The sequence below is a fragment of the Paramormyrops kingsleyae genome, chromosome 17 (genome assembly GCF_048594095.1).
Source record: "Paramormyrops kingsleyae isolate MSU_618 chromosome 17, PKINGS_0.4, whole genome shotgun sequence".
NCBI lineage: Eukaryota > Metazoa > Chordata > Actinopteri > Osteoglossiformes > Mormyridae > Paramormyrops > Paramormyrops kingsleyae.
In genome coordinates this window covers 21667892-21693610 of record NC_132813.1, presented here as the reverse complement: position 1 = coordinate 21693610, position 25719 = coordinate 21667892, and the positions used below count along the sequence as shown (strand labels likewise).

At 45.0% G+C, this 25719-nt stretch overlaps 1 protein-coding gene across 5 annotated transcripts; it reads left to right on the top strand.

The window, feature by feature from the left end:
• Positions 1–584: 584 nt before the first annotated feature.
• On the top strand, positions 585–25335 carry pds5b (PDS5 cohesin associated factor B). 5 transcript variants are annotated; one of them, XR_002839979.2, is made up of 32 exons: positions 585–884; positions 1154–1240; positions 1329–1426; positions 2294–2420; positions 2521–2601; positions 3404–3544; positions 4164–4279; positions 4582–4676; positions 4975–5120; positions 6730–6881; positions 8755–8868; positions 9038–9119; positions 9534–9582; positions 9692–9831; positions 10105–10220; positions 10311–10416; positions 12388–12548; positions 13273–13396; positions 14896–15054; positions 15503–15571; positions 15659–15795; positions 16223–16346; positions 16812–17016; positions 17372–17486; positions 18230–18362; positions 20036–20152; positions 20541–20603; positions 20699–20877; positions 21847–21949; positions 22381–22721; positions 23713–24666; positions 24798–24843. XR_002839979.2 is itself a non-coding variant. In XM_023826012.2 (32 exons), exons 1-32 carry the CDS (start codon positions 681–683, stop codon positions 24831–24833), a joined length of 4017 nt encoding a protein of 1338 aa, XP_023681780.2. In that variant the 5' UTR covers positions 586–680; the 3' UTR covers positions 24834–25335. The 5 variants fall into 5 exon arrangements, 3 of the variants coding, with proteins under 3 accessions (XP_023681781.2, XP_023681780.2, XP_023681779.2); XR_002839980.2 differs by having other exon boundaries at positions 586–884; positions 20750–20877; XM_023826012.2 differs by having other exon boundaries at positions 586–884; positions 24570–24666; positions 24798–25335.
• The last annotated feature ends 384 nt before the right edge of the window (positions 25336–25719 follow it).

Sequence of the window (25719 nt, the reverse complement as noted above, 5' to 3'; positions counted from 1 at the left end):
CTGTGATATATTTGATGTACAATCTGTAGATAAAACAAAATAAAATGTTAACAAATAACATCCAGAACTCCAGAACATGGAGAACAAATTGATTGCTTTAAAACAAAGCACCAAAAAAGTTATGCAACTCAACTTAAAAAAAAATGTCTAGGACTTTTTATTTATTCATCCTTAACCAATTACAATGTATTATGAGTTTCAGGTCAACATATGAAATAATATCTAGGATCATCAAATAAAACAACAGAAGATGTTTTTCATAATTGTCCCAGATCACTTGTGTATGTGTTGGCTGACCTTACCTGCCTGTCAGTTAAGTGGAGAGAGACAGGCTGCTTGTTTGGAGAAGGTCTTCCTCTTGGGATTGCTAGCATGGGGAAAACAAACCAAGCTTTGCACTGTCCCTCAATAATCAAGGAACACTGAGAAGATCCGCACTGAATGTTGCACCTGAGAACTCCAGATGGAGGAGAAAAACACAAAACAAGATGCTGTCAACCATGACCCCCTGTCTGCTGTGGCTCTGGGACGGCAGCTGCTAATGACAGATGTTAATCTGACTGTTGTTTTTGGTGAATTTCTGGTAGTAGCTTGGCCTTATATGGTGTTTCTATTGTCCTCTGACTACACTGATTTCTCGGTCTCTGAGTGGTCATTTTGGTCTCCTTTCTCCTCTCCAGATGGTGGTGAAGACCTTCACAGACACGGGCCAGGACTCAGAGGAGGAGAAGGAGCGTTATCTCCAATTGGCGTTTCACCTGGCCTCCGACTTCCTCCTCAAGCACCCAGACAAGGATGTGCGGCTGCTGGTAGCCTGTGGCCTGGCCGACATCTTCCGCATCTACAGACCCGATGCACGCTATACCTCTCCCGAGAAGCTCAAGGCGAGTTCTTCTGTGTTCATGTCATTTATGCACTTTATTCTTTGTGGGCTTGTTTTTGTGATTTCTGTGCTGGATTTAGAAGGATGCACGCTGCTTTATGATCAAGATTTGGATTTAGATGATCCATGGATGGATGTTTGGAAGGTTCAATGGATCAATTGATTTGGATGGATCAATGGATGGATGGATAACATTTGGCCATATTATTCAAAGCTGTCTGACTCAGTTTGCATTGTATTGATGAATGTCTTATTTATCCTGCCTTTCAGGATATATTCATGTTCATCACTCAGCAGCTGACAGGACTTGAGGACACAAAAAGTGTGCAGTTCAACCAATACTTTTATCTGCTTGAGGTAAGCAGAGAGAAGGCCATTGGGTTTCATGCTGCAGATGCATCTCAGAACAGAATATTGACTAGACTGTTCATTTCGTACCTCATAGAACATTGCCTGGGCGAAGTCCTACAACATCTGCTTCGAGCTTGAGGACAGCAATGAGATCTTTACTCAGCTCTATAAGACATTGTTCCAAGTGATTAAGTAAGTGGCAGAACTCCCAGAAAATCCCTCCTACAATAAATTCACCAAAACCAATACTGACAGTGGTGAATTTGGTTAAACTGCTCAGTCACCTAACTTGTCCTCGTGTTTTCTATCTCATTTGGAAAATATTTGTCTGTCCTGTGTATGTCTTGGATTTCTCCCATCATTATTTTATACTGAGGCTCCCAGGTTCTGAAACCCGGTGTTTATATAATAAATGTCCTTTCGCGTAACCTTAATATTATATTCTTCCCTTTACAACAGAATACATGGTTCCTAATGCTTTAGGGCTTCAACCTGCTCCTTAAGCTAAAACCTTCTATTAGTTGTCGTGGATTCCCAATGTTCAAAAAAACACCACAAGACCCATCTATTCCAGGAACAGCTCAACTAGCCTGACACCACTCCGTGTCCCCTGGATGATCTTAATGTTGGACTTCCCACTGTTTTGAATAGCCATTTTATTAGGTTCTTGCTTTGCTTGGAAGATCTTTCTCCAGTACTGCTTTACTCATGTACCAGGCCTGTGTTTACACGTTCTGGCACTCGTCGCTTTACACATATACAGCACAGTTCCATCTTATCTTATCTCATCTTATCTTATCCTATCTTATCTTAGCTTATCTTATCTTAACTTATCTTATCTTATCTTATCTCATCTTATCCTATCTTATCTTATCCTATCTTATCTTATCCTATCTTATCTTATCTTATCTTATCCTATCTTAGCTTATCTTATCTTATCTTATCTTGCCATGTCTTGTCTTGCACTTATGCCCAGCTGACCCCTTGACAGCCATACGTTTGTAATGTGCTATGTCACTTTGTAAATATATGTGTGTTGCCCCTCACCTCTGCTTGCAGCAACAGCCACAAGCAGAAAGTACAGATACACATGGTGGAGGTGATGAGATCCATCATCTGTGATGGGGACACCGTGTCCCAGGAGCTGCTGGACACTGTGCTGGTTAACCTGGTGCCGGGCCGCAAGGTGAGCATTGGCTGCATCCCCCACATCACTGCTCCCACGCTCACATAACACGTGTAACTCTGCACCATGAACCTTCTGGCTGCCTAATGTGTCCCTGCAGAAGCTCCACAAGCAGCCCTATGAGCTGGCCAAAGCCCTGCTGAAGAGGACTGCCCAGGCCATCGAGCCCTGCATCACCAATGTAAAGTGACCTTCTCATAAATCTGACTCTAGGCTTTTGCTGATGACACCAAATCCATCAAGTCTACACAGGCTATGGTGCTTCCTACCTGACGTCAGAGTGTTAAGTGCAGGTAGCAGTTTGGCTTGGACTGGAGCTTGATCACCACTACAGCAGGGTGCCGCCTCAGCACAAGAGCATTGATTCCGCATTCCTGGGCCTAAATTGGCATCCACTGCTACCTCCCAACTGCTGTATTTTTCACTCACTCTGTCGTGTAGCGTTCCCGGAAAGAGAGTAATTCCTGCCTGAAGTCATATTCCCAGCTATACCCGTTAAAACTTTGGAAAGTTTGGCATAATGTGTCACAAGTTTTCTGGTGATAATGCAGCCTTCCTCTGTAATTTAAGTTTTTTTAGGGTTCCTAGGTTAGCAGCAATCTGTGCCGTGTATCTTACAGTGGCCTGCTTGGCAGTGAGAGCTGTTGCGTTCTCATGCACAGCGTCGCATGGCTTGTCAGCACCAGATGTCACCATTTTCCAGTATTGACAGAATATAAAGACGAATTGAGATGACAGTAATTTGGCATTTCATAAAATCTACAAGAGTAGGCAGGAGTCATCCACAGACAAATGCGTTACAGCAGTCACTAACTAGTTACAACTGGTTTTCAAATATATAGTTTAAAAAATTTTGGTTCATCTAAACTAATTGAGATGCACTGGACTTTCTTCCTGACAGTAGTTACTCTGCTTTGAAAGTGAATTTGGGCTCAGTCCCCCCCCCCCCATTGATGCTGATGTGTGGCTTTTGCTCTGCTCAGTTCTTTACCCGGGTGCTGATGCTGGGCGAGCCGTCCGTGAGCCACCTCTCAGAGCACGTCCTTGACCTCATCCTGGAGCTCTACAGCATCGACAGTCGCCTTATCTTCCCTGTGCTCCCCCAGCTTGAGCTCAAGCTAAAGGTGCGACCCCCCCCCCCCACCTCAGTCCCATTCTTCATATATGCACAAAGGGTGTGTTTAGGCTAAGCATTATTCATTTTCAGAGGTAAATAAGCAGAAAATAAATTACACTTGTTTTTATATCTACGTATTTTAATTCGGATTCTAGCATGTGTAAATAGTCTCTTTGTATTTCATGTATTTCATTTTATAATGTATAGTTTACCGTATAATCACTGCTTATACTCCTCACATTTCGAATTATGGAACACTGCAAATAACATGTCTTACGTTCCTGTATTTCCTCTGCTTATCTGGTGCTTAGAAGGCTTGGATGTTTGCTCCAGAACTGGTGTTTGTTGTAGCATTGTGACTTAACCTCAGTTACCAGTGAGGCATGAGCTGATTTTGCGATCTCCCTGATCTCGTGCCAGTCAGCTTCTGTGTGTTTGTTATTTTATCCTTTCAGAATTAGATTGTGGCATGTATCTGGATGTTATTTGGTATCTGCAAATAACACAAATTGGAGCCAATATGGTGCTTTTTGGGCGTGTTGTTTTCATTGTGCGTGTTGTAAAAAGCCGCAGTAGCCCAGCTCTTACAGCTGCCCTCAGTGAGGCTTTATGCTCTGCTCCTACAGAGCTGTGACAGCGACCAGCGCCTTCAGGTCGTCAAGCTTCTGACCAAAATGTTCGGAGCAAAAGAATCCGAACTGGCAACACAGAACAAGTCCCTTTGGCAATTCTTTCTTGGAAGGTAGAGCTTTATTATTATTTATTAACCTACATTAAGCTTTTTATTAACCTTTTATTAACCTGATTATTTATCCATACAGCTTTGTATCTCAGTCAGCTAACCCTCAAATGATTAGAAGGCATGATGCCAATTAGAAATATCTGGGATTCAAATGGTTCACTGATGCTTATAAAGACAAAAAATAATTGTATACAAAGAAAAGAGAATAAGATTTAAGCTGTACAGTGTTGTCTATAATGTAATGTAAACTGTGCTTGGTAATGATTTCTACACTGGTCCATTGATTTTGATGTCTCTGTTAGGTTCAATGACATCCATGTTCCTGTTCGACTGGAGTGTGTGGAATTTGCCAGCCTCTGCCTCATCAACCATCCAGACCTTGCCAAAGATCTCACAGGTACCTGCTCTGGAGCAAAGTTACTAATAGGGGAGCTGCTGGGGCTACAGGAAGCACTGCAGATCACTGGTACTACGCCAAGCTTCTCTGTGTAGGGGGTAGTTATGATTTTCCACTCTGCTACAGTGAGAGGTCTATGATTTTCATGCACAGTTTACAGACCATGTAATGCACATTTATACTGTGGAATGCTTATGGTTTCTAAGTGCATCCTTCCTGAAATTTGAAGGCCAGCTTCACTATTTGAAGGCCACTATTATATTCATGATTCCATTACCATTGCGTTTCCATCTTCCAGACCACCTAAGGGGTCGGTCACATGACCCCGAAGAGGCCATCCGGCACAACGTCATTGTGTCGATTGTGACCGCTGCCAAGAAGGACCTGGCCCTCGTCAATGACCACCTGCTGAGTTTTGTGCGTGAAAGGACCCTGGACAAGAAGGTTAGTCTTTAAAACTTTCATCCATCCAGTTTTCAGAATGAATCCATGCACGTCAGAATGCACCATTGCATGAGTCATTTGGCACCCAGACTGGCTGCTGCTCTTTTTGGGTAAATGAACAGCATTTTAATGGTGATATGGATGATTCCCATGTTATATCTATTATATCCTGCTGCTAATGCACCTTCGGTGGGAGAACACATTGTATTTTAATGAACCCATCACAGTGGAGGGTCTCGGTGAGCCCAAGAAGCACAGGGCATGAAACAGGGTGCAACATAACAGCACATATACTATACTATACTACTGTATACTATACTATACTATACTATACTATGTTATGCTACACTACATAACATTACACTACACTACACAAAATTTATGAATTACCAAGTTAACCGAACTGCTTGCTTAGGTGGGGAAACATGTGCAAACACAGGGAAAGCATACAATCTGCATACACACACATGTACACACAGACACATACACATGTACACACATAAACACACACAGATACACACACACACACACACACACAGGTTTCTAATTATATCTTTATTTATTTCTATGGGGAAAACAATTATTTCAACATGATGACCTTAACCTCTACCCAGCTCTAACCTTAACCAATAGCCATAAGTAACCAAACAAAATATGAGACTTTGGGCATTTTAAATTTTTTGATTGCATTCACAGATTGTTGTAGGGACCTGAATGGTCCCCACGATGTCAAAATAACAGGTTTTTATTACATTCTGAGGAACACTGTAATATAAACATAGTCCACACACACACACACACACACACACACACACACACACACACCACCCAGGAGATTTGAGGTCATGCCGCCATACACCTGCACAGCTTAATAGGGTTAAATTTAGTTCAGGTGTCTGTGGATGGGAGCTGCACGCAAACCTCGCTTGACTGATGTGTTCTTGCTTCAGCTCATTTCCGCAGCAGCTACCAGCCAGAAAGAGAAATGCTGCCATTTTTGCACCGTTGCATGAGTCATTTTGCACCCAGACTGGCTGCTGCTCCTTTTTCGGGTGAAACGAACAGCAATTTAGTGGTGATATGGATGATTTTCATATTATATCTGTTTTCTTTAACAAGCTGATGTCAGCAGCACCTTCGGTGGGAGAACACATTGTATTTTAATGAACCCATCACAAAGCCGTTGGGCCTGTAATTCCCCTCCTGGCGAACTCCATCTCTCTCTGTAATCTAATCCCAAGGACATTCCTGTTGCTAAGGAACAGGAGGGACAAATTAATATATTGGGCCATAACTCATACTGACTGTACTGTTTAAAAAGCATTTTCAAATAGAAAGAGCAGTGGTCGGTGATGTCCAATTAGACCCCCCCCACCGTGTATCCAGTGCCCTCTACCTTTAGCCAGCTATTTCTGTGACAAATTATTGACCTCTGCTGGCTTTTCCTTCAAACTGGGGAGGCGCCCCATCTGACTCCCTGAGCATCTCAGTCAGTGGTTTTGCTAATTAGACGTGCAGGAAACGAAAGTTATTTCACAGAGTGTTGAATCCATGACCCAGACTGTCCTCCGTTCCGGTCCTGACACCTCCGAGCGCTTTTCCTTCTCAGTGGAGGGTGCGTAAGGAGGCAATGATGGGCCTTGCGCAGATCTACAGGAAGTACGCACTGCAAGGGGAAGCGGGGAGAGAAGCTGTCGAGCGGATCTCCTGGATCAAGAATAAGCTGCTGCACATCTACTACCAGAAGAGCATGGAGGACAGGTGGGGATCTGCTGCTCCAGGCTGTGAGCTTGTGGACTGGGCTTTTCAGCTTCTTAGTGTAGGGATCAGGAGATGCTGCTTAGTTGTTCTCCAGCCACGGCCGGTCCCAGAACCCCTTCAGTACTCATTAATATAACTTGGATTGTTGAGAACGGCATCCCCCTGAAGTGCCGTGTCTCCCCTCTGTCACTGATGGCTTTCTTATTATTATTTTCAAGGTAATATATTTTTGCCTCTGGATATTATTGGTAACACTTTCTATGAATGCCATGTCTACAAGAAACTATGAGCATATTCATAACTCATTTTAATGCAATCATAATGCATTATAAACATGACGGTAAATATTTATAAAAAGGCATAACTCATTATAGCCATGTTTGTTAATCAATATGAATGCTTTGTGAAGCTCTCATTTATAATGCACTATACAGCTCTGGACGAAATTAAGAGATCACTCAATATATATATTTTTTTTTATTATTATTTAAATCCTGGTTTAATCCTGGTTCTGTTCTTAGAAGGCTATGCTGAGCAGCAGGGTGCTTCCAGGCTCAAACTTTCTAAGACAGCAGTACACAAGACCAAGGTGAAGCAGGAGACACTGAGAATGATCAAAAACCAGCCAAGTAGAGGGTGGAAGCAACTTTCTAATGGTAGAGATGACCGGTAACTTATCCGACAGTTTCTCGTGAATCAGATGGTGACATCAAGTGACCTTCAAAGGGAATGGGAAACATTAAGTGCAGATGTGAAGTTCACTGCCAGGACAGTTCATGTCAGGCTGCTAGAAACAGAACTGAAGTCCCATAAAGCATGGAAGAAGCCCTTCATTAATGAGAAATGAGCCAGGCTGCAGTTTGCAAAAAAAATATATATTATTCACAGATGTACACCCATAAATTGAGAAATGAGTAAAACAAAAAACTGTCCTGTGTTCTCTTAATTTTTTCCAGAGCTTCATAATGCCATACAAAGCATCCTTAATTCTTATACTGACCTTTATAATGCATTATGAAGGTATCTATTGTGCATTATAGATGCGAGCTTCATTGGAGTTTATGAAGTATTATAATCAACACTATAATGCCATATGACTGTTAATAGAATATGCTGTAAGGCTTTATTAATTCTTATACCGACCATTATAATGCATTATGAAGGTATCTACAGTGCATTACAGTTGAGAGCTTCATTGGACCTTGTGAAGTATTATAATCAACATTATAATGCCTTGTGACTGTCAATAGAAGATGCTTTAATGCTTTTTTAATTGTTATACCAACCATTATAATGCATTATAAATGACAACTTTATGTAAAGTGTTACCATATTATTGCTCCTGGGTATCTGTAAATGGCATGGGGATAGACTGCTGTGGCAGAAACTGGGGAATATGCAGATATATTTTTAATTATATGGCCTACTAACTTATTGTCAGTTTGGAAACATTCCAAAACAACAACATGGAGCAAGATCTAAACATCAAATAAAATGCACGAGGCTGGCAAACCAAGAGTCAGAATTCCACACTTTAAGATTAAGATGGTAATCCCTTAAAACAGGGTTTTTCAGAAAGATTAGTGGCGAGAGAGACCCTGATGAAGGAAAGAGGGGATTAAGGAAGAGGGAAGTGATGAGACAATAAAGGTCAAACACAGGCTGCTTAATTGATCCACCATGCACTGCACGATTTAGGAAATGGGATTAGCAGCTGTTGTATAATGTGCACCAGTCATCTGCACCAGCACTGCAATTTCATACATGTTAAGATGCTAAAATGGGAGAGAAACAGACTGTGGGAGATGCTCAGAATGCCGGAATCGGAGCCAGTTGCCCAGTACTGAGCCCCCCCCCCCAACCACTGCTTTAGGGTGCTTGTCGAGCAGATCTTTGCCCAGTACATGGTGCCACACAGTCTGGAAACAACGGAGAAGATGAAGTGCCTCTACTACCTGTATGCAGCGCTGGATGTCAATGCCGTCAGGTGAGTGGTGTGGCTGCCCTGGAATATCATAACCATGGATGCTGCCATAGTTGATAGTATCTGTTCTACAAAATGTAGAAAATATGCCAGCTGGTTGGATGCTTGTCAGGAATCCCCGTGTAGCTGTGAAAATGAAATTCCCGCTGGCTTCTGCTGTGCTGACCTCCAGGGCTCTAAACGAGATGTGGAAATGTCAGAGTGTCCTGCGGCGTCACGTTAAAGACCTGCTGGACCTGCTCGATAAGCCCAAAGTGAGTCCCTCCGTTACATTATATGTTGACATTTTGAACAAAGCAGAGGGATCTATTAAGTGGCCCTTATTACATGAATTCAGTTCCCAGGGTGCTGGCTGGCAGTGACTGATGCTCAGTTTATCAGGCTGATACTTCCTTTTGTTTGTAAGAGCATGTGACCCGTAACTCTCATGCTGGAAGGGAGTGTATCTCAAGAGTGTAGAGTATGCCTGCACTGGGGAGGTGGGGAGGTTGTATCCCCCCCAATAATCAAAACCAGGCAACACAAATACTCCAAAAATAATGACAAAATGGGTGGAGACCTCAATCCCCCCCCAATGTTCCACCCAAAGTTGCAAGTATCAATCAGATATAGAATGACCTGAAACATTTAGATGTTTAAAGTTTAACCATTTTTTCTTTCTTTTGCAGTCAGAAACATGTAGCAAAGCTGTTTTTTTCAAAGTCATGGTCATCACGAGTAGGTGCTTTTCGTAAACTCCCGTTTTCTCATGTTTTCTATTAAAACAACGATGATTTACAGTCATAAAGAGTAGATTTATGGAAACACGGCCACTGCTGTGCTCCAGGGAACCTGCCGGCCCTGGGCAGGACCAAGGACTTTGTGAAGAAGTTGGCCCAGCTCCTAGAGGAGGACGTCAAGATCCGGAAACAGCTGGAGACGGTGGTCAGCCCATGCTGCTCCCGCCAGCAGGCCGAGGGCTGTGTGGTGAGCCTTACAGAAAACACACTACTGCTCTTATTTCTAAGCAGACGGGTGACTCAGATCCCTGCTGATAGGATTGTTGTTCAGTCTCAGCCACAGAACCCACATTTTATTTTGTGACCTTGTGGTCAGAAGTTTAATTCCCTTTTAAAATGAGAAAACTGCACTCCCACTCAAAGTTAGGATATGCAAAAAAGCATTGGCCAACTGAATTAAGTGCTACTGTAGCATACAGAAATACTGCTGTATTTTTGTCCTGTTCTGTTGTATTTGTAGAGAGACATCTCCAAGGCCCTGGAACATCCTGCACAGTACAGCAGCCCTTTTGCGGAGATGGTGACATTCCTGTTGGGCAGAATCGCACCGGTTCACATCGATGCAGAGTCCATCAGGTGCCTGACTGAAGGGGTCGCCCCCCACTGTTAATACTGGGGGCTCCATTCCAGTTCTCACATCTGCCTCCTCTCCTGGCCCCCATGCAGCGCCCTGATCAAGCAGGTGAACGGCTCTATACACGGAACAGCAAATGATGAAGATGAGGGTGTGTCCACAGAACAAGCCGTCAGGGGCGGTTTGCAGCTACTGAAGGTAACTGGGTGGGATCGACACTGAGTAACACTGAGGGGTGATGGGGTAACAGCATGGGGCAAATGAGGTAAGCAGTGCAGAGGTAGGTGAGTGTATGCAGTAATATGGTAGCAGCGTGGAGCAATGCAGTTACACAGTGGGATAACAGAGTACTGATGTCGTCTTGTTAATAGTCGCTAATACCGTGTATATACTGAATAAATCTGTTCAGTTTTTATTAAGCCAAAGAAACATGTCAGTGCAGTCCTGCAGTTAAGTCTTTTGGGAAATATGAGGATTAGAGTTTTCTCCAGTTAGCCAATCACAGTTAGGAAAAGCCTGTGGGTGTGTCTGTGCTGCACATGTGATGTAGAGCTAAACAGTAATGTAAAGCCTTGCTGCCTATTCATTGTCACTCCATTCATTTTAATCATATTTGTATAATGATTGTATTTCAGAAAAGGCTGCACCAGTTGAAAATGGGTAAAAACACTTTTTCATCAGTATCAATTTCTAAGCATCAGCTCACCAGGTTAGCAGTTACACAACTAGAGACTGAGGATGCAGGCTAAATAGGGCTACATTTGACTGAAATTAGTAACTAATGGAAAATGTTTAAGACTACAGTGTAATGAATATGTTAATATTTGCTATATTTATAGTAATGACTAATATATGATGGATTATGAGAAAGACCTCGGTATGTATGTTGATGCTTCTATCTTCCACTCTCGCCAGTGTGGGGAAGTAATTAAAAAGGCCAATAGAATGTTGGGTTATATCTTTAGTTGTGTGGAGTTTAAGTCAAGGGAGGTGATGTTACATTTATATAATTCCTTGGTAAGACCCCACCTAGAATATTGTGTGCAGGTTCGGTCACCATACCTTAAGAAGGACATTGCTGCCTTAGAAAAGGTGCAACGGAGGGCTACGAGAATGATTCCTGGTCTTAGAGGAATGTCTTATGAGGAGAGGTTAGCTGAGCTGAATCTGTTTAGCCTGAACAAAGGAGGCAAAGGGGGGACATGATCCAGGTCTATAAGATTCTAATGGGTCTGGATGCTGTTCAGCCAAATGGCTACTTCAATATTAGTTCAAATACTAGAACTCATGGCCATAAGTGGAAATGAGTGAGAGAACATTTTAAAATGGATTTGAGAAAGTTCTTCTTTAGACAGCATGTAGTTAGAGTATGGAATAGTCTTCCTGTTAGTGTAGCGCAAGCTAAAACCTTGGGTTCCTTTAAATTAGAGTTAGATAAGATTTTAACAACTATGAGTTCTCCCCAAACGAGCTTGATGGGCTGAATGGCTTCCTCTCGTTTGTAAATTTCTTATGTTCTTATGATCAGGTCTGAAAATATACCTTAGGGGGTGTCAGTCTAGAGCAGGGGTCACCAACATGGTGCCCACGGGCACCAGGATGCCCCCAAGGACCACACGAGTCACCCGCGGACCTGTTCTAAAAATAGCACAACTCACCAGTGAGCAGCGTCTAAAATTTAATTTTATCCTGTTGCTATTCTTCTTTAATCACAATTGCATTTATATAGATTTGAAAAAGACAATATAAAAAAAAAGCATTTAAAACATGTTTATTGTACATGAAGTTTAGATAAGTTTAGGAGGGTGTTTCAAACAGGTAGCCCTTCGTATGGCTCATTACCCATGAAGTAGCTCTCAGTTTCAAAAAGGTTGGTGACCCCTGGTCTAGAGTTTACTTCACTAATACTTTTGGCCAGCAGCTTCCACAGGTGAGGATGTAGAGATGTACTGCATCAACAATCATGTTTTTCTTGTTTTTTGTATTTCTTGGGTCTCACATTTGGATGGACATATCCTGTTGATTTTAATGATAATTCTCCTAAAGTCTGTAACAGGTCTATAATGATCCCTGCGGGGATGAAGGAAGTGACTGGGAAGGTGATGACATACCAGGAAATGATCCTGTTATTCATGCGTGAACATGGTCCCTCCCACCTCCCCACCGCAGGTTCTGTCCTTCACGCACTCCGTGTCCTTCCACTCGGCTGAGACCTTCGAGTCGCTGCTGGACTGCATGAAGATGGGTGACGAGAAGGTGGCTGAGGCGGCCCTGCAGATTTTCAGGAACACGGGTGGAGGGATAGAGGAGAGCTTCCCACACCTCAAACAGTGAGACCCTCTCATCTCCGTGTCGTTTTTCGTGGGATGGCCACCACGGGGCCAATGAAACAGTCACATGACCACCTGCTTTAGGACAGCTCTTGGCAGAGGTGGACATTTCAGGTCCAGAAAGTAAAAATCCAAACCAGGATTTTGTTTCAACCAACCAGTTGAGCATAAAGAGCCACAGTCACAGAGTACTCAACTGGTTGGTTGAAACAAAATCCTGGTTTGGATTTTTACTTTCTGGACCTGAAATGTCCACCTCTGGCTCTTGGTGGGCAGGAGATGTGACACTAACACTGAAGGAGCTCCATTTAATTACAGAACCGGCAACTTTTTATTTCACAAATTACAAGTAAATGGGAACAACCAGGACAACGTGGCAGACAATTTCTTAATGCCTGTAACACTACAGAAATATGTCAGGATTCAGCATGTTTTACTGGCCATGTGCAACAAGAACACTGAAATACTTCAGCTTCACTGAGTATAAAGAATAATCTGAACTATGCAAATGAATAATAAACAACATATGTGCAGTGAAAATACGTAGCGGAAGCTGCCCCAGCTACAGTCCCTTTAGAATTAGGATTCTATCATTTTAATTGCATCGTTTTAACTCTACAGACATTTTACCTGTGGTAGATTCAATAAATGCCCCCCCCTTTGTTGATCTCTGGCTGTGTAAGGGAGGTGCTCTCAAGTCATTGCCACCTCTTGCGCCCTCTAGGGCCCTCCTGCCATTACTGCAGCAGAAAGCAATGACGGGGCTGCCTCGACAGGCCAAGCTCGCAGTTCACTGCATCCACACCATCTTCTCCAACAGAGATGCACAGTTTGCGCAGATATTTGAGGTAAAACATATAACGGTTCCCTTTTATCTCAGTCACTGTTTTTCTTTCCATCTTAATGCCTCCCTGGGGTATCTTACAAATGGCTTACATCTCTTCTAATACAGATTATTGTGAATACTTATTGAAGCAATTCAAGATCCAATATTATGTGAATATTTGGACAGGAAGTCCATCACCGTGTAATCAAAATAACATGCAAGCACCCCACATCACTTGAAATAGGTTGTGGTGGTTTGGTTGTTTTTGTACTGGACTCCTGGACTGGACTTGCACTGGACCTTCAGAAGGTAGAGCTGATAAAGACAACCTAGATTGATCAAAATCATCCAGTTACTTGTCATTTCTTCTTTGGGAGTGGCTCTCTGCCTGAGTAGTAGTGCCCTAATCAGTGCTACTATTGTCATTGGGTAAATTTTGGGGATGAATCAGCCATTTTGCACAGACCTTCTGATCTCAGACCTTCGTTATATGAGGTATTGGTAAGCCTTTCCTCAGAGGCGCCTTGATATGTCTTCATCAGATCACCATGATTTACACAAAGGTTTCAGAATCCTTGTTCTGGCAACTGTTAGTTAGTTAGACTTTACTTTCCCCATTGGGGAAATTGTTTTCCACAGCTCTGTACTGCATGCTGGTTTTTGTTTAATCACTTAGCATTGAAGGGGCTTGTTAGAGTAAAAGCACTTTTCACATCACATTCAGCTTAATTCATAGTTGAGCACTTGCCATCATTTTGTCAAACTAAATTAAAATCCTTAATTTTTTGGAAAGAAAAAAAAGGCCACATTGTTAATTATTTCAATGGATTTTTATTTAAATGATTAATAGATGCGTCCAGATGCGTCCATGCTTTAAAATATTTTCTTTTCTTTAATGAAATTATTTGTGAGCCAATCACTGAATTGGTACTGAAGTTAATAAAAGTAAATCAAGTTCCCGCTTGATTTAACAAGGGCTTAGAACATTTGAAGACACTCATCCATTCATCTTCGAATTGCTCACCATGAAAAACTACACACACACACACACACACACACACAGACTTGAAACCAAATTCAGACCCCCAGCCTGGGAGGTATAACGTAACAGTGCTGCCCTCTCCAGGCTGAGGCCCCCACTGGGGAAATTCACAAGGCAGTTCAGAAATATGTCGTTAAAATTGTACCAAGCATTCAACAGGCAGTTCTATCATGGCTTATTAATTAAGAACACAACAGAAACAAAAGTATCGTACATAATATGCTGAATATGTATAACATGTTCGGTGGTGGTCTGTGACCAAGGTGGCTTCTGCTCTGAGTTTCCTGGGATAGACTCCAGACCTAATATGGTTTGGTGTCACAGACCACTATGATTTGGACAAATTTCAGTCAGGTGCATAGAGTTGTTGTTCCAGTGCCAGTTGAAGGCCACGTGGTGCCCTAGTGGTCTGCTCAGTGGGCTCCCCTCCTGTGCTCCATGTCCGGGTGAAGATCTAACGTTGCTCCTACTGCTTGCAGCCTCTGCACCAGGCCCTGGATGCTGGCAGCCCCGAGCAGCTCATCACGCCCCTCATCACCCTCGGCCACCTGGCCATGCTGGACCCCGGGCAGTTCAGCAGCTCACTGAGGTCCCTGGTGGCAAACTTTGTCATCAAGGAGCTGCTCATGAACGACCGGGTGGGTTATGTATTGACTCATCCGTGTATGTGTGGAGTCTCCCTCATGCGCTCTTCAAAATCAAGTATTGGAGAATAAGGAACCACCCACTGGCCCAACGACGGAATCTAACTGGGCAGCTGAAGTCAATGAATATGTGTTTGATCTTGCCATGTGCTTCTGAAAAGTTTCTTACACTTCATTTTAAGTCAAATCATTTCCATCTATTTAAGACTACACTGGTCTACATCGGATTCTAAATGACCCTGTGGGTATCTTCAAATATTAGGGTAGCCAAATTCCGAGAATTTTCCTGTTAATTCCCATATATACCCATTAATTCCCATAGAGTATTTCTAAAATTTCCCATGTTAACTTCCCATGGAATGGAAAGTTTGCAGGAATTTTCTACCTGTTTGCAACCTATGAATTCTGATGACGGTGATCTTTGAATATTCCTGTCACTCAGATTCCTGGGAAGAAGGCAGCCAAGCTGCGGCCGGCCCACGATGAACTTTCTCCCTTAACCCTGGCGAAGGTGAGGCCAAGCCCCTCCCCCATACCATTCCCGGTGCGCCAGTTGGCCCCCCATGTGCAACTGTGGTTTTTTTTTTCTTTTTGCCAGATTCAGGGCATCAAACTGATGGTGAGGTGGCTGCTGGGAATGAAAAATGATCAGAGTGAGTGGGCCAACTCCATCCTGAAGGTGCTGATGGCCGTCATGAAGGGCGGCGGGGACCTGACCGGTGTGGGCAGGCTGAGGTAAGGCTGTGGGCAGCCAGCTATACATTCAAACATAAAACCCAACAAAGCTAACCGGGGGCAGGTTTTAGATGCTTCTGCAAGCCGGCGTTATGTCCTCTGTGTGCGTCAATGCAAACTAAGATCTCAGGAACCTTTGTCTGGGCTGAGGGATGCAATTAGAGCCTCGCTCTGTTTCCAGCTTGTTTGTTTTTGCTTGAATGCGACATGTTTTTAAAATGAATGCATGAGTCATGAGCAATTGTCAAAAAAATCTAAATAAATAATAGTTAGTATGTCCAAAGTCATAAATGAATCCTAGTTGTTGTAGGAAATAATTAGATTAGAGGAATAATGTGGCTGGGTAGGGGACTGAAATGTTCGAGGTTACGGAGCAGGGGGTACCGCATCGCTGAGGGGGGGGTCATAGCCGTAGCCTTGCCCCCAGGAAGCTGGACATGTCGAGGCTGCGTCTGGCCGCGGGCTGCGGCGTGCTGAAGCTGGCACAGGAGCCCTGCTACCAGGAGATCGTCACACGGGAGCAATACCGGCTCTGCGCGCTCCTCATCAATGTAAGGCCACGCCCCCTTCCCAGCAGCCCCTGTGCCTGTGTCATTCAAGTGTTCAGAGTAACCACAAGTGGCCACAGTATTATAATATCAGATCCTGTGCAGCGTTTGCTGTCAACATTTTTTTCTACTCGGTCTACATGTCTGTATTTGTTATTTGGTTTGTAATGGGGCAGGTGGATGGAATGGCGGCTCTATTAGGCTACAGGAGCAGAGACGGGTTTAATGAAACAGATAAGAGAGGAACGGTAATGAAAGACTGGCATCTGATCTTTGGCACAAACCAAATGTACAGAAAGGAACCAGGGGTTAGATCTTAAGAGTTTGGGTCTAGGAGAAAAAATCAGAAGCCAATTATCATTAATGGATAAAGTGAACATTACATTTACACATCAATGTGCAAGATGTTTATTTACTAATAAATGTGACTGTGATTTAGTGAGTTAATAACGACCCGGTCTTCCTCAGGACGAATGTGTCCAGGTACGCCAGGCCTTCACCCAGAAGCTGCACAGCGCCCTCCGGAGGCTGCGGCTCCCCCTACAGTACATGGCCATATTTGCCCTGTGCGCCAAGGACCCTGTGAGGGAACACCAGGCTCATGCCCGCCAGTGCTTCCTCAGGAACGTCCACGTCCGCAGGCAGTACCTGAGGCAGCACGCCCCCCTCAGCGGTGAGGCGGCCCGGGGGGGTCCACACCGCCCCCGGCTCCCACTTTCCTCCCCCTTCCTCTACTCAGAGGAAATAAAATCTACTCTTATTTCATCTTAGCTGTTTCCTTAAACATAGCATGTATTGTTTCTTAATATCAGTGTCTTTCAGTCACTTTCCCCAATCTTTCACTTCCAAATCATGTCTGTCCCTCCTGTGTGTAGCCAGAGGCTGTCCTGTGCCGTCGGACTGGCCTGCCTCATCTTGGGCTTTTTGCACTGCCATTTATTGACATAACAGCCGGTTCATGATACAGTTCATGGCTATTGGTGAGGACTCGCACTGAGCTTCCCTGGTTACCCCCCTGCACCCTGCAGGGAAGCTGCACTCCCTCCTCCCAGAGTACGTGGTACCGTACACCATTTACCTGCTTGCTCACGACCCAGACTACGTCACAGCACAGGACACTAAGCAGCTGAAAGGAATCAGGGAGTGAGTATGACTGTTCTTTGCCCTTCCAGTGCTTTTAATCACTATTTCTGTATAATAACCCATCAATCAAAAAAATGGAAGCTTCATGGAATCTACAAAGAGTTCTGGAAAGATCACCGAAGGATTTAGCTCTAATAGTTCTAAGTCAGCTCTCCTGTTGTGTGGCAATTATATATCCTGGCATTAACTGTCATGAATAATGAAAAGGACAGCTGAACTTGGTGCCAATGTCAAATCAGTTCATAGCAGAGCAAGATGCTTTAAGCTCAGAGCATTGTCAGGGGCAGATCAAAGCACAGGCCATTGTAGGCTGTAGCCAAGGGCCCTAGCAAACATCAGGAGAAGAAAAATGGAATAGATAAACTCATCAAATCTGGCCAAACGATCCACCGATCCACATCATCCCCTCCCAGTAATGGATTATTGACTTTGTGTTTATTTGTTTAAATTTGTTTCTCTTTTGCTTCAAAAAATAACTCAAGTGGCCTGACAATGTCAGGGAAGGCCCACCAGAGACGTTAATCTGCCCCTGAGCACTGGCAATGAACATGGTGAAGCTTTTATGGATGTTGTGGTTGTAGCTTTTATTGTTTATGTGCATGATATGTAGCTACCAGGAGAGTGTGGTTGGGTCACAGTTCATGCTCTGTGCAGTTTTATGGTCAGATGTGGCCTTGAAACAGCTGGTCTTTCCAGGATGACGGGACTGAAACAACCCCTGCTTGGTCTGTCATTATCTGCAGGTGCTTGCGGTTTGTTTTTGACATCCTAATGGTGAAAAAGGAGAACAACAGTCTCACGTTCATCCGGAAGTTGGTGGAGAACATTAAATGGGCGAAATGGGGCCAGACACCAGATGACCCCAAGACAAATGAGGTAGAAGTGAACATCGAACACCCATAAAGGTTTAAAACCTTTAAATCAGTCTCTCCATATAGGTGGTGTAAAATGTACCATAAAACTTCCATTAGTGAACTGGGTGTTTATTACTGACAGTCTTATACTGGAGAAACATATTTGATGTAAATCTGAAACTAGTGAAACATACTGGAAGTAAAACAGGAAAACTTTAATAAGCCGTATATTTTAAGGCATTAAAACATCTAATTGATCCATCTTCTACAACAGTTTTTTAAAAAGAATGTTTACCCAGCTTCGTGTGAAAACATTGCTGCTAAACACTTTAAGTTGTCTGCTATCTTACATAACAAGTAGCTGGTTCAAACTATCTGTAGATAAAATAATTTCCAGGTATAGAATTATCCTGCAGCATACAGAAATGGTAACTGTATTATGGAGGGTGAATTAGTATTTTATCAATCTTCCAACCAGACCTGGTGCCTGTTCCAGTCATCACATGGCAGGGGATGTCAGTCTGTCACAGGGCACTTGGATACCCTGCGGGGGATGTCAGTCCATCTCGGGGCACCGGGATACCCTACAGGGAATGTTAGTCCGTCACAGGGCACTGGGATACCCTACAGGGGATGTCAGTCTGTCACAGGGCACCGGGATACCCTACAGGGGATGTCAGTCTGTCACAGGGCACCGGGATACCCTACAGGGGATGTCAGTCTGTCACAGGGCTATGGGATACGCTGCGGGGGATGTCTGTTCATCACGGGGCTCTGGGATACCCTACAGGGGATGTTAGTCCGTCACAGGGCACCGGGATACCCTACAGGGGATGTTAGTCCTTCACCGAGCCCTGGGATACCCTACAGGGGATGTCAGTCTGTCACAGGGCTATGGGATACGCTGCGGGGGATGTCTGTCCATCACAGGGCACCGGGATACCCTACAGGGGATGTTAGTCCGTCACAGGGCACCGGGATACCCTACAGGGGATGTTAGTCCGTCACAGGGCACCGGGATACCCTACAGGGGATGTTAGTCTTTCACCGGGCCCTGGGATACCCTACAGGGGATGTTAGTCCGTCACAGGGCACCGGGATACCCTACAGGGGATGTTAGTCCTTCACCGAGCCCTGGGATACCCTACAGGGGATGTCAGTCTGTCACAGGGCTATGGGATACGCTGCGGGGGATGTCTGTCCATCACAGGGCACCGGGATACCCTACAGGGGATGTTAGTCCGTCACAGGGCACCGGGATACCCTACAGGGGATGTTAGTCCGTCACAGGGCACCGGGATACCCTACAGGGGATGTTAGTCCGTCACAGGGCACTGGGATACCCTACAGGGGATGTTAGTCCTTCACCGGGCCCTGGGATACCCTGCAGGGGATGTCTGTCCATCACGGGGCTCTGGGATACCCTGCAGGGGATGTCAGTCCGTCACAGGGCTCTGGGATACCCTACAGGGGATGTTAGTCCGTCACAGGGCACCGGGATACCCTACAGGGGATGTTAGTCCTTCACCGGGCCCTGGGATACCCTGCAGGGGATGTCTGTCCATCACGGGGCTCTGGGATACCCCGCAGGGGATGTTAGTCCGTCACAGGCCACAGGCACTCCTATTTTATGGAGCATAATACTCAGTGTTTGCTGTTCCTTGTTTATGTTATGTTTCTCGTTTGTCTGCTCAGAAACTGCACACCGTGTGTAACGTAGCCATGAGCATCATCTCGAGGAGCAACACCTACAGCCAGGAAGCGGCCAAAGGTCCCGCCCTGCCTGCCAGAAACTTCCGCCATGCTGACACGGTGCGGTGTGCCTGCTTCTCAGAGCTTTGTGTGATTCACCATTATAAAAATAATACAGAGTCTCAATTATCATCAGAATCTTCAGTGGTCACCAATGGCAATTTATATTGTCAAGGGACTCCCCCCCCCCCCAACCCCCACTGCCCCAGACCCTTTCCAGTAAAGCATAAGGGACACGTACGCATGCACACCATTGGTATATGAGAGCTTGGCCTAACTGCATGCAGCACCAAGAGTAAAGGCTAATTCTAGAATCCCACACGGGAGGTGCGACGCATCCACTGACTCACCATGCTGTTCTAAAGTCTCAGCTGCTGTTTCTTTAGTAATCAATCGAGGTTGTTCTACTGTGCAGTTAAACACTGAGTTTGTCCCTAATATCTTGCAGAATATCAGCAGTATGAAGAGTCACCCTCCTCCGGAAATGAAGTCCTTTATCAATCTGGGAAAGGTAACCTTCCAAAAACCTGTCATTCACAGGATATTTCATTGGATTTATTCCCTGGTTGCAAGCACCTTCAGCCCCCCCCCCCCCCCCCCCCCCAGACTCCCTCTCTTTCACCATGGCCCAGTTGTCCATCCTCCCCACCCCCACAGCCTAGAACCGCAAGCATCCTTGGGGCAGTAAACAAGACCGTACCCGCCACAGCCAAGCAGCCGCACACCAAGCCGCCCTGGACAGAGACGGTGTGCAGTGACAGCTCCCTGGGCTGGCACCAAACCTGGTCAGTGCATGCCCACTCACCTCCTGGGGGGGTAGGCGGTGGGGGGGGGGGGGGGTCACAATTCAACAAAAAAGAAGGCCTGAAATAACAGCTGCTGTAGAGCTGAATAAATATCACAGCCTGTAAATGGCATTGTGAGGACTGCAATTCAGAAGTGCAGTGAGGGTTTTTGTATAGCTAGTAATAGAGTGAAATAAATAGTGTTGTGACTTTATAGGCCCACAATTAGTGATTCATTATCAGCCCTATTTCTGTGAATGCCTTTCACTGAACATGGTGTTTTTCTAATGCACGGCTTAGTCATGCTGTGTACTTGCAGACAATGAAAGGTATCTGGCTGCTACTGAGAGCTGGGCATGCTTTGCCTTTCCACAGCTGCAATTCAGTCCCCTTGTGTAAACGGTCCAGTTGTGTTTGTAAAGTAATAGTATGGAGGCTATTTGTCATTGTGTATTTTATCTAGGGGGGTCCACTGACATCAACACCTTGCATTTCAATCTCTTCACTCTTTTAAATTATTTTCCCCACTGTTGATACAAGGTGCTTGGATTTAATGGGTCAGGATGGAGCTTGCTACTGTGATGTGTTACAGAAAGGACGGAGCTGACTGGAACCAAGAGGACAAGTTAGATCCTGACAGAAATCTATTCCACCCAGTGCTCATGATTCCATTAGGGTCAGAATCTTAACACATGGTTATGCTAATGCTCCTGGTTCGCTGCTTTGATCTGGGCTGTTGGCAGGGACAGGTGAAGAGCGTTGCACAGCCAGTACAGCCTCGCTGTCCCACTGGAGGAAAAAACATCTTTTAATTGAGTCCCTTCAGCTAGCAGTGAGATCCCAGCTAAAACAGCTCTTTAGATGCACAGCCCTGCAAGGCAGTAATGTATGATAATGCTGTGTGCATCCCTCATAAAGATAAGGTCATTTCCTCCTGTTTAACATCCCTCTCGCCTGATTTTCCTTCAGGGTGAAGCACTGTGAGTACAATGAAGTCTCCTCTGTGAAGACCTCTCTGGTGCCAGGAACGCAGAGCAACTGGAGAGCTAGAGATGACTCCGTCCTGCTCAGGGTACTGGGTCCTCCAACCCTGAACCAGACACTGACATGGTCAAAGCGTGAGAATAAATCAGTCCTGAAAGGGCTCTGGTCAGTTCTGTTAGTCTTCTGTATCCAAGGTGACGTGGGAAAGATTCAAAGAAAACATTTTGTATCGCGTTATATTTTTAGTAATGATGAGATTCAGTACGAGTTGTTCTTGGAACATCAGCGTGTGCTGCAGGTTTCAAATGGCAAATTGTGTGCTTGTGTGCGAAAAAGAGCTCTGAAAATAAATGACAAAAAACATTAGCAAATGATAGACAGTGTATCACGGGAAAAACATGGCACTGTTTTTACTATGCTTATTTCTAGAGAAATGGGTGTTGGCCTGATTAAGGTACTGTAGGTGCTGGAATTAAACAACAAACAGCACCTTATGTCTCCCGTACCTCCTCTCTGCAGGGTGGGGAGAAGCTGCAGTGTCTCAAGCGAAGAGCAGCTACTGGGGAGGGGGACAAGAATGTGGGCTGGACTTTGAGGCCTAAGTGTGTCCATAGGAGGGCTGTCAGCGCTGGAGTGACAGACTCCAGATTCCAGGCAGGAGAAGTCCAGGCAACATCAGCCGCTCTGGAGCCGGGGGAAGAGCAGAACAGCCCTGCCAAGAGGGGCCGGAGAGGCCACACCCCCGGGGCCGCCTCTCTCAGGTGTGGGGCACTTACTGAGATGGGTCATAAAAAGCCCAGCCCTCTCACAGAGGTGGAAGAGGATGACGATGATGAGGAGCTACCTCCAGCTCAGACCAGGTAACCCACTTGAAGCTACGCAGGTTTTTGGCCAGGCCAGTACTAAGATGGGAGACCACCTACGAAAGCTGAGTTGCTGCTGGAAGAGGTGTTGGTGTGGCCAACAGGTCAGCCCATCCTGTGGTCAGTGTGGATCCCAGTGCCCCAGTGCAGTGATGGGGACACGGTGCTGTAGAAACGATGCCATGCTTTGGATGAGATGTAAAACCAAGGTCCTGACTCTCTGAGGTCATAAAAGATCCCTGGGCACCTTTCAAAAGAGTAGGGGTGGTACCCCGATATCCTGGCTAAAATTGCCCACTGTGGCCCTATGAAACCTGGCCTCCTGATCATCCCCTGTATCTAATAGGTGAATTCTCTCCTGCCCCCTCACCACCTTAGCTACTGTGTGGTGAGTGTTCTGCCGCAGAATGGTGGGGGCTGCACAGTGCTGGTGGTTGAAGTGGCTCCCCATTGGTTATGTAAAGTGCTTTGTCTGTTTGAAAAAGTGCTGTATAAATGCAACATCCATTCATTCAAATCCAAAGTGGGGAAGCAAGCCGTGGCACTCCAGGGGTTACATGAGAAGTATGGCAAATCCCCATCGCATTACTGTCTCTGAAGGGAGAGATACAATTAATCAAGCAAATTAGCTTATTAGCATAGCACGTTTTCGTGATGAAGTCGTCGAGTGACGGCAGATATAGAAGGAACACTGGAAATGGAAAACTGAATGCAGACAAAAGTGAAAATTATGCCTTGGGGAAGGTGATAAAGAAAATAGTGTCTATAAATGCACAGAAAAGGAGTGCAATTGTAGATATAAACATTTCTTAGTGATGAATGCCTGAGCCCGGGGACTGAGCAGTCACGGTCTGCTGATCTGGTGGCTGATCCGGGGCAAATCACTCTGTTATTGGACCGCTGTGATTTGAATGGTAGTCGTGTACAGCCACTGCAAGCCCATTTATAAGGTCCTGACTGGGCTGCTTTCATGTTGTTGTGCCTGCAGTAATTGGCTCCATTTCACCGCTGGCTACGCTGATGAGCTCGTTGGTGCGTGTACAGCAGTCACCTCCCAGTGTTCCCTGCAAGGGGTCCTCGTGCACCACCTGCATGCCAAGTATTCTCCTCCCTGCAGTATCTACCTCACTGAAATAATGTGCATATTCATGTTAAGTTCCTCCTTATTTAAAAGCTTCTTTGTCATCTTCTGCCTCTTCTGGTGGCATGCTGACACTGTTTAGACTGGTGAACATATTTCTAGGAAGTAATTAGTCCTTCTTGCAAGCAGAGCGGCTATAAATCGTTGTGTAGCAATGGAAAAAATCACAGCTTCTAAAGCTATTACTGAATATTGTGAAGACCTGTAAATGTCCTGTTCCGGGTTCGAGAGCACGGACCCCCCAGCTAGCTCGACCAACACTTGATCAATGCATGGAGCTACAGTGAAGGGCAGTACGTCTGCCTCCAGCACAGAGGCATTCGAGGTCACAGATGATTTAATGCAAGGGGAGCGCCCCGAGTCAGCCCAGCAGCCAGCCAAGTAAAATGTGCAAGTGTCACCTAAGCTTGTTTTTGTGCCTGTTGTAATGTGTGTACATCTATTTTCTGTGAGTTTGTAAAGCCTGATCTAGACCATTCTGTACCAGCATGTAGCTCTCAATCTGCTTTTGACTGTAGGTCATTCAAACTTTGACTCTGGGTAAGACTGGCTATCCTATCTAGCTCTCCTTTTGACTCTTGGTTTAACTCTGACTCTCCTTTTGACTCTGGGTCAGACTCTGACTATCTTATTCCAAATCTGATGCTCCTTTTGACTCAGTCTTTGCTTTTACCTCTAAATCTGACTCTCACTGTCAGATGCAGTGGTCGCTTCAAGACAGCAGGGGGTGAAGAAATCAATTTTGGGTATGCGAGAAGCATGGATGATGACAATGAGGAAGCGGGGTGTAGCATACCCAAAGTGAGTACCCTCACTACGACACATGGCCCCTCCTGGCCACTGGCTCCGCCCCCTGCTTGCCCCTAATGACAGGTCATGTGCTGCTGTACGGGAGACTTGTCTCACACCCTGGAATCTGCTCTGTCCGCCAGATCCAAGAAACACCAGGCAGGAGGGACCGAAGCTGAACATGAGCATCACTGAAAAGAAGAATGAACTCACAAGAATCCCCGTCTGTGTCCCAAGAGCCCTCCATAACTGTGTTAATGGAGGCTGGGCTCAGAGGAGTCCTGCATTTGCAGTTTGCCATCTCCATGGTCCAAGTTGTCACATTCATATCATAACTGCTCATTGTGTTGCTTTCTAAAGTATCCTGGTTACGGGTAATGAGATCAGTGTTAATGCTCTTTTCCCATGTCTACCTGTTTTTATAAGTGCCCCAGGTTTTGACCCGCTTCTATGGATTAGCAAGCAAAAATTGACAAGTGGCATATTCTCCATTTAAATTTTTCTAAGCCTAAGGTTTGCGCTTTGTGGCAAAGGGGCATTAAATTTGCCATTTGTTTGCCTTTGAATGAATTTTCTGCTTATTAAATATAAAAATGAAACAAATGACAAAATTGTGTTATAAACCAAGTATTTTCACTATGGTATCATTTCTGTGCATGTGTTCATTATATAAACAATAAAACTGGCAGTTCCTCCAAGTACCTCAGTGACAACTGTACCTTCTGATTTACCCATATCAGGTCTGGCATTTCTAGGGTTGATTTGGAAAAATGAACAGAACACGGTGCTTCTGTTACAGTGTTTGAGACACAAACAGGCTGATGAGTGATGTATATGCACGCCACTTACTCACTTTTGGATGCCGAAGGCTGCAGAGTCTGAAACAGGAAAACAAGCCAAAAGTCATGGAACCCAATTAGGTAATGGCCAAAGCACAAATCCCTCCTGATGGCACCAAGACCTCAGGGAAAGGAGGCACCACAGTTGTTTCCACTCTGCTTTCCAAACTAAGCACATATTTCAAAACCCTCTACTTTCAGTAGCAGGAATAAAAGGCATGTTTTG

What these genes read in the sequence shown, in the direction of transcription:
- pds5b (XM_023826011.2), top strand. Translation starts at nt 681, where the DNA reads ATGGTGGTGAAGACCTTCACAGACACGGGCCAGGACTCAGAGGAGGAG. An exon ending in ACCGGTGTGGGCAGGCTGAG is followed by an intron (nt 15,796 to 16,222) that starts GTAAGGCTGTGG and finishes CCTTGCCCCCAG; the next exon opens with GAAGCTGGACATGTCGAGGC. An exon ending in CGGGGTGTAGCATACCCAAA is followed by an intron (nt 24,667 to 24,797) that starts GTGAGTACCCTC and finishes TCTGTCCGCCAG; the next exon opens with ATCCAAGAAACACCAGGCAG.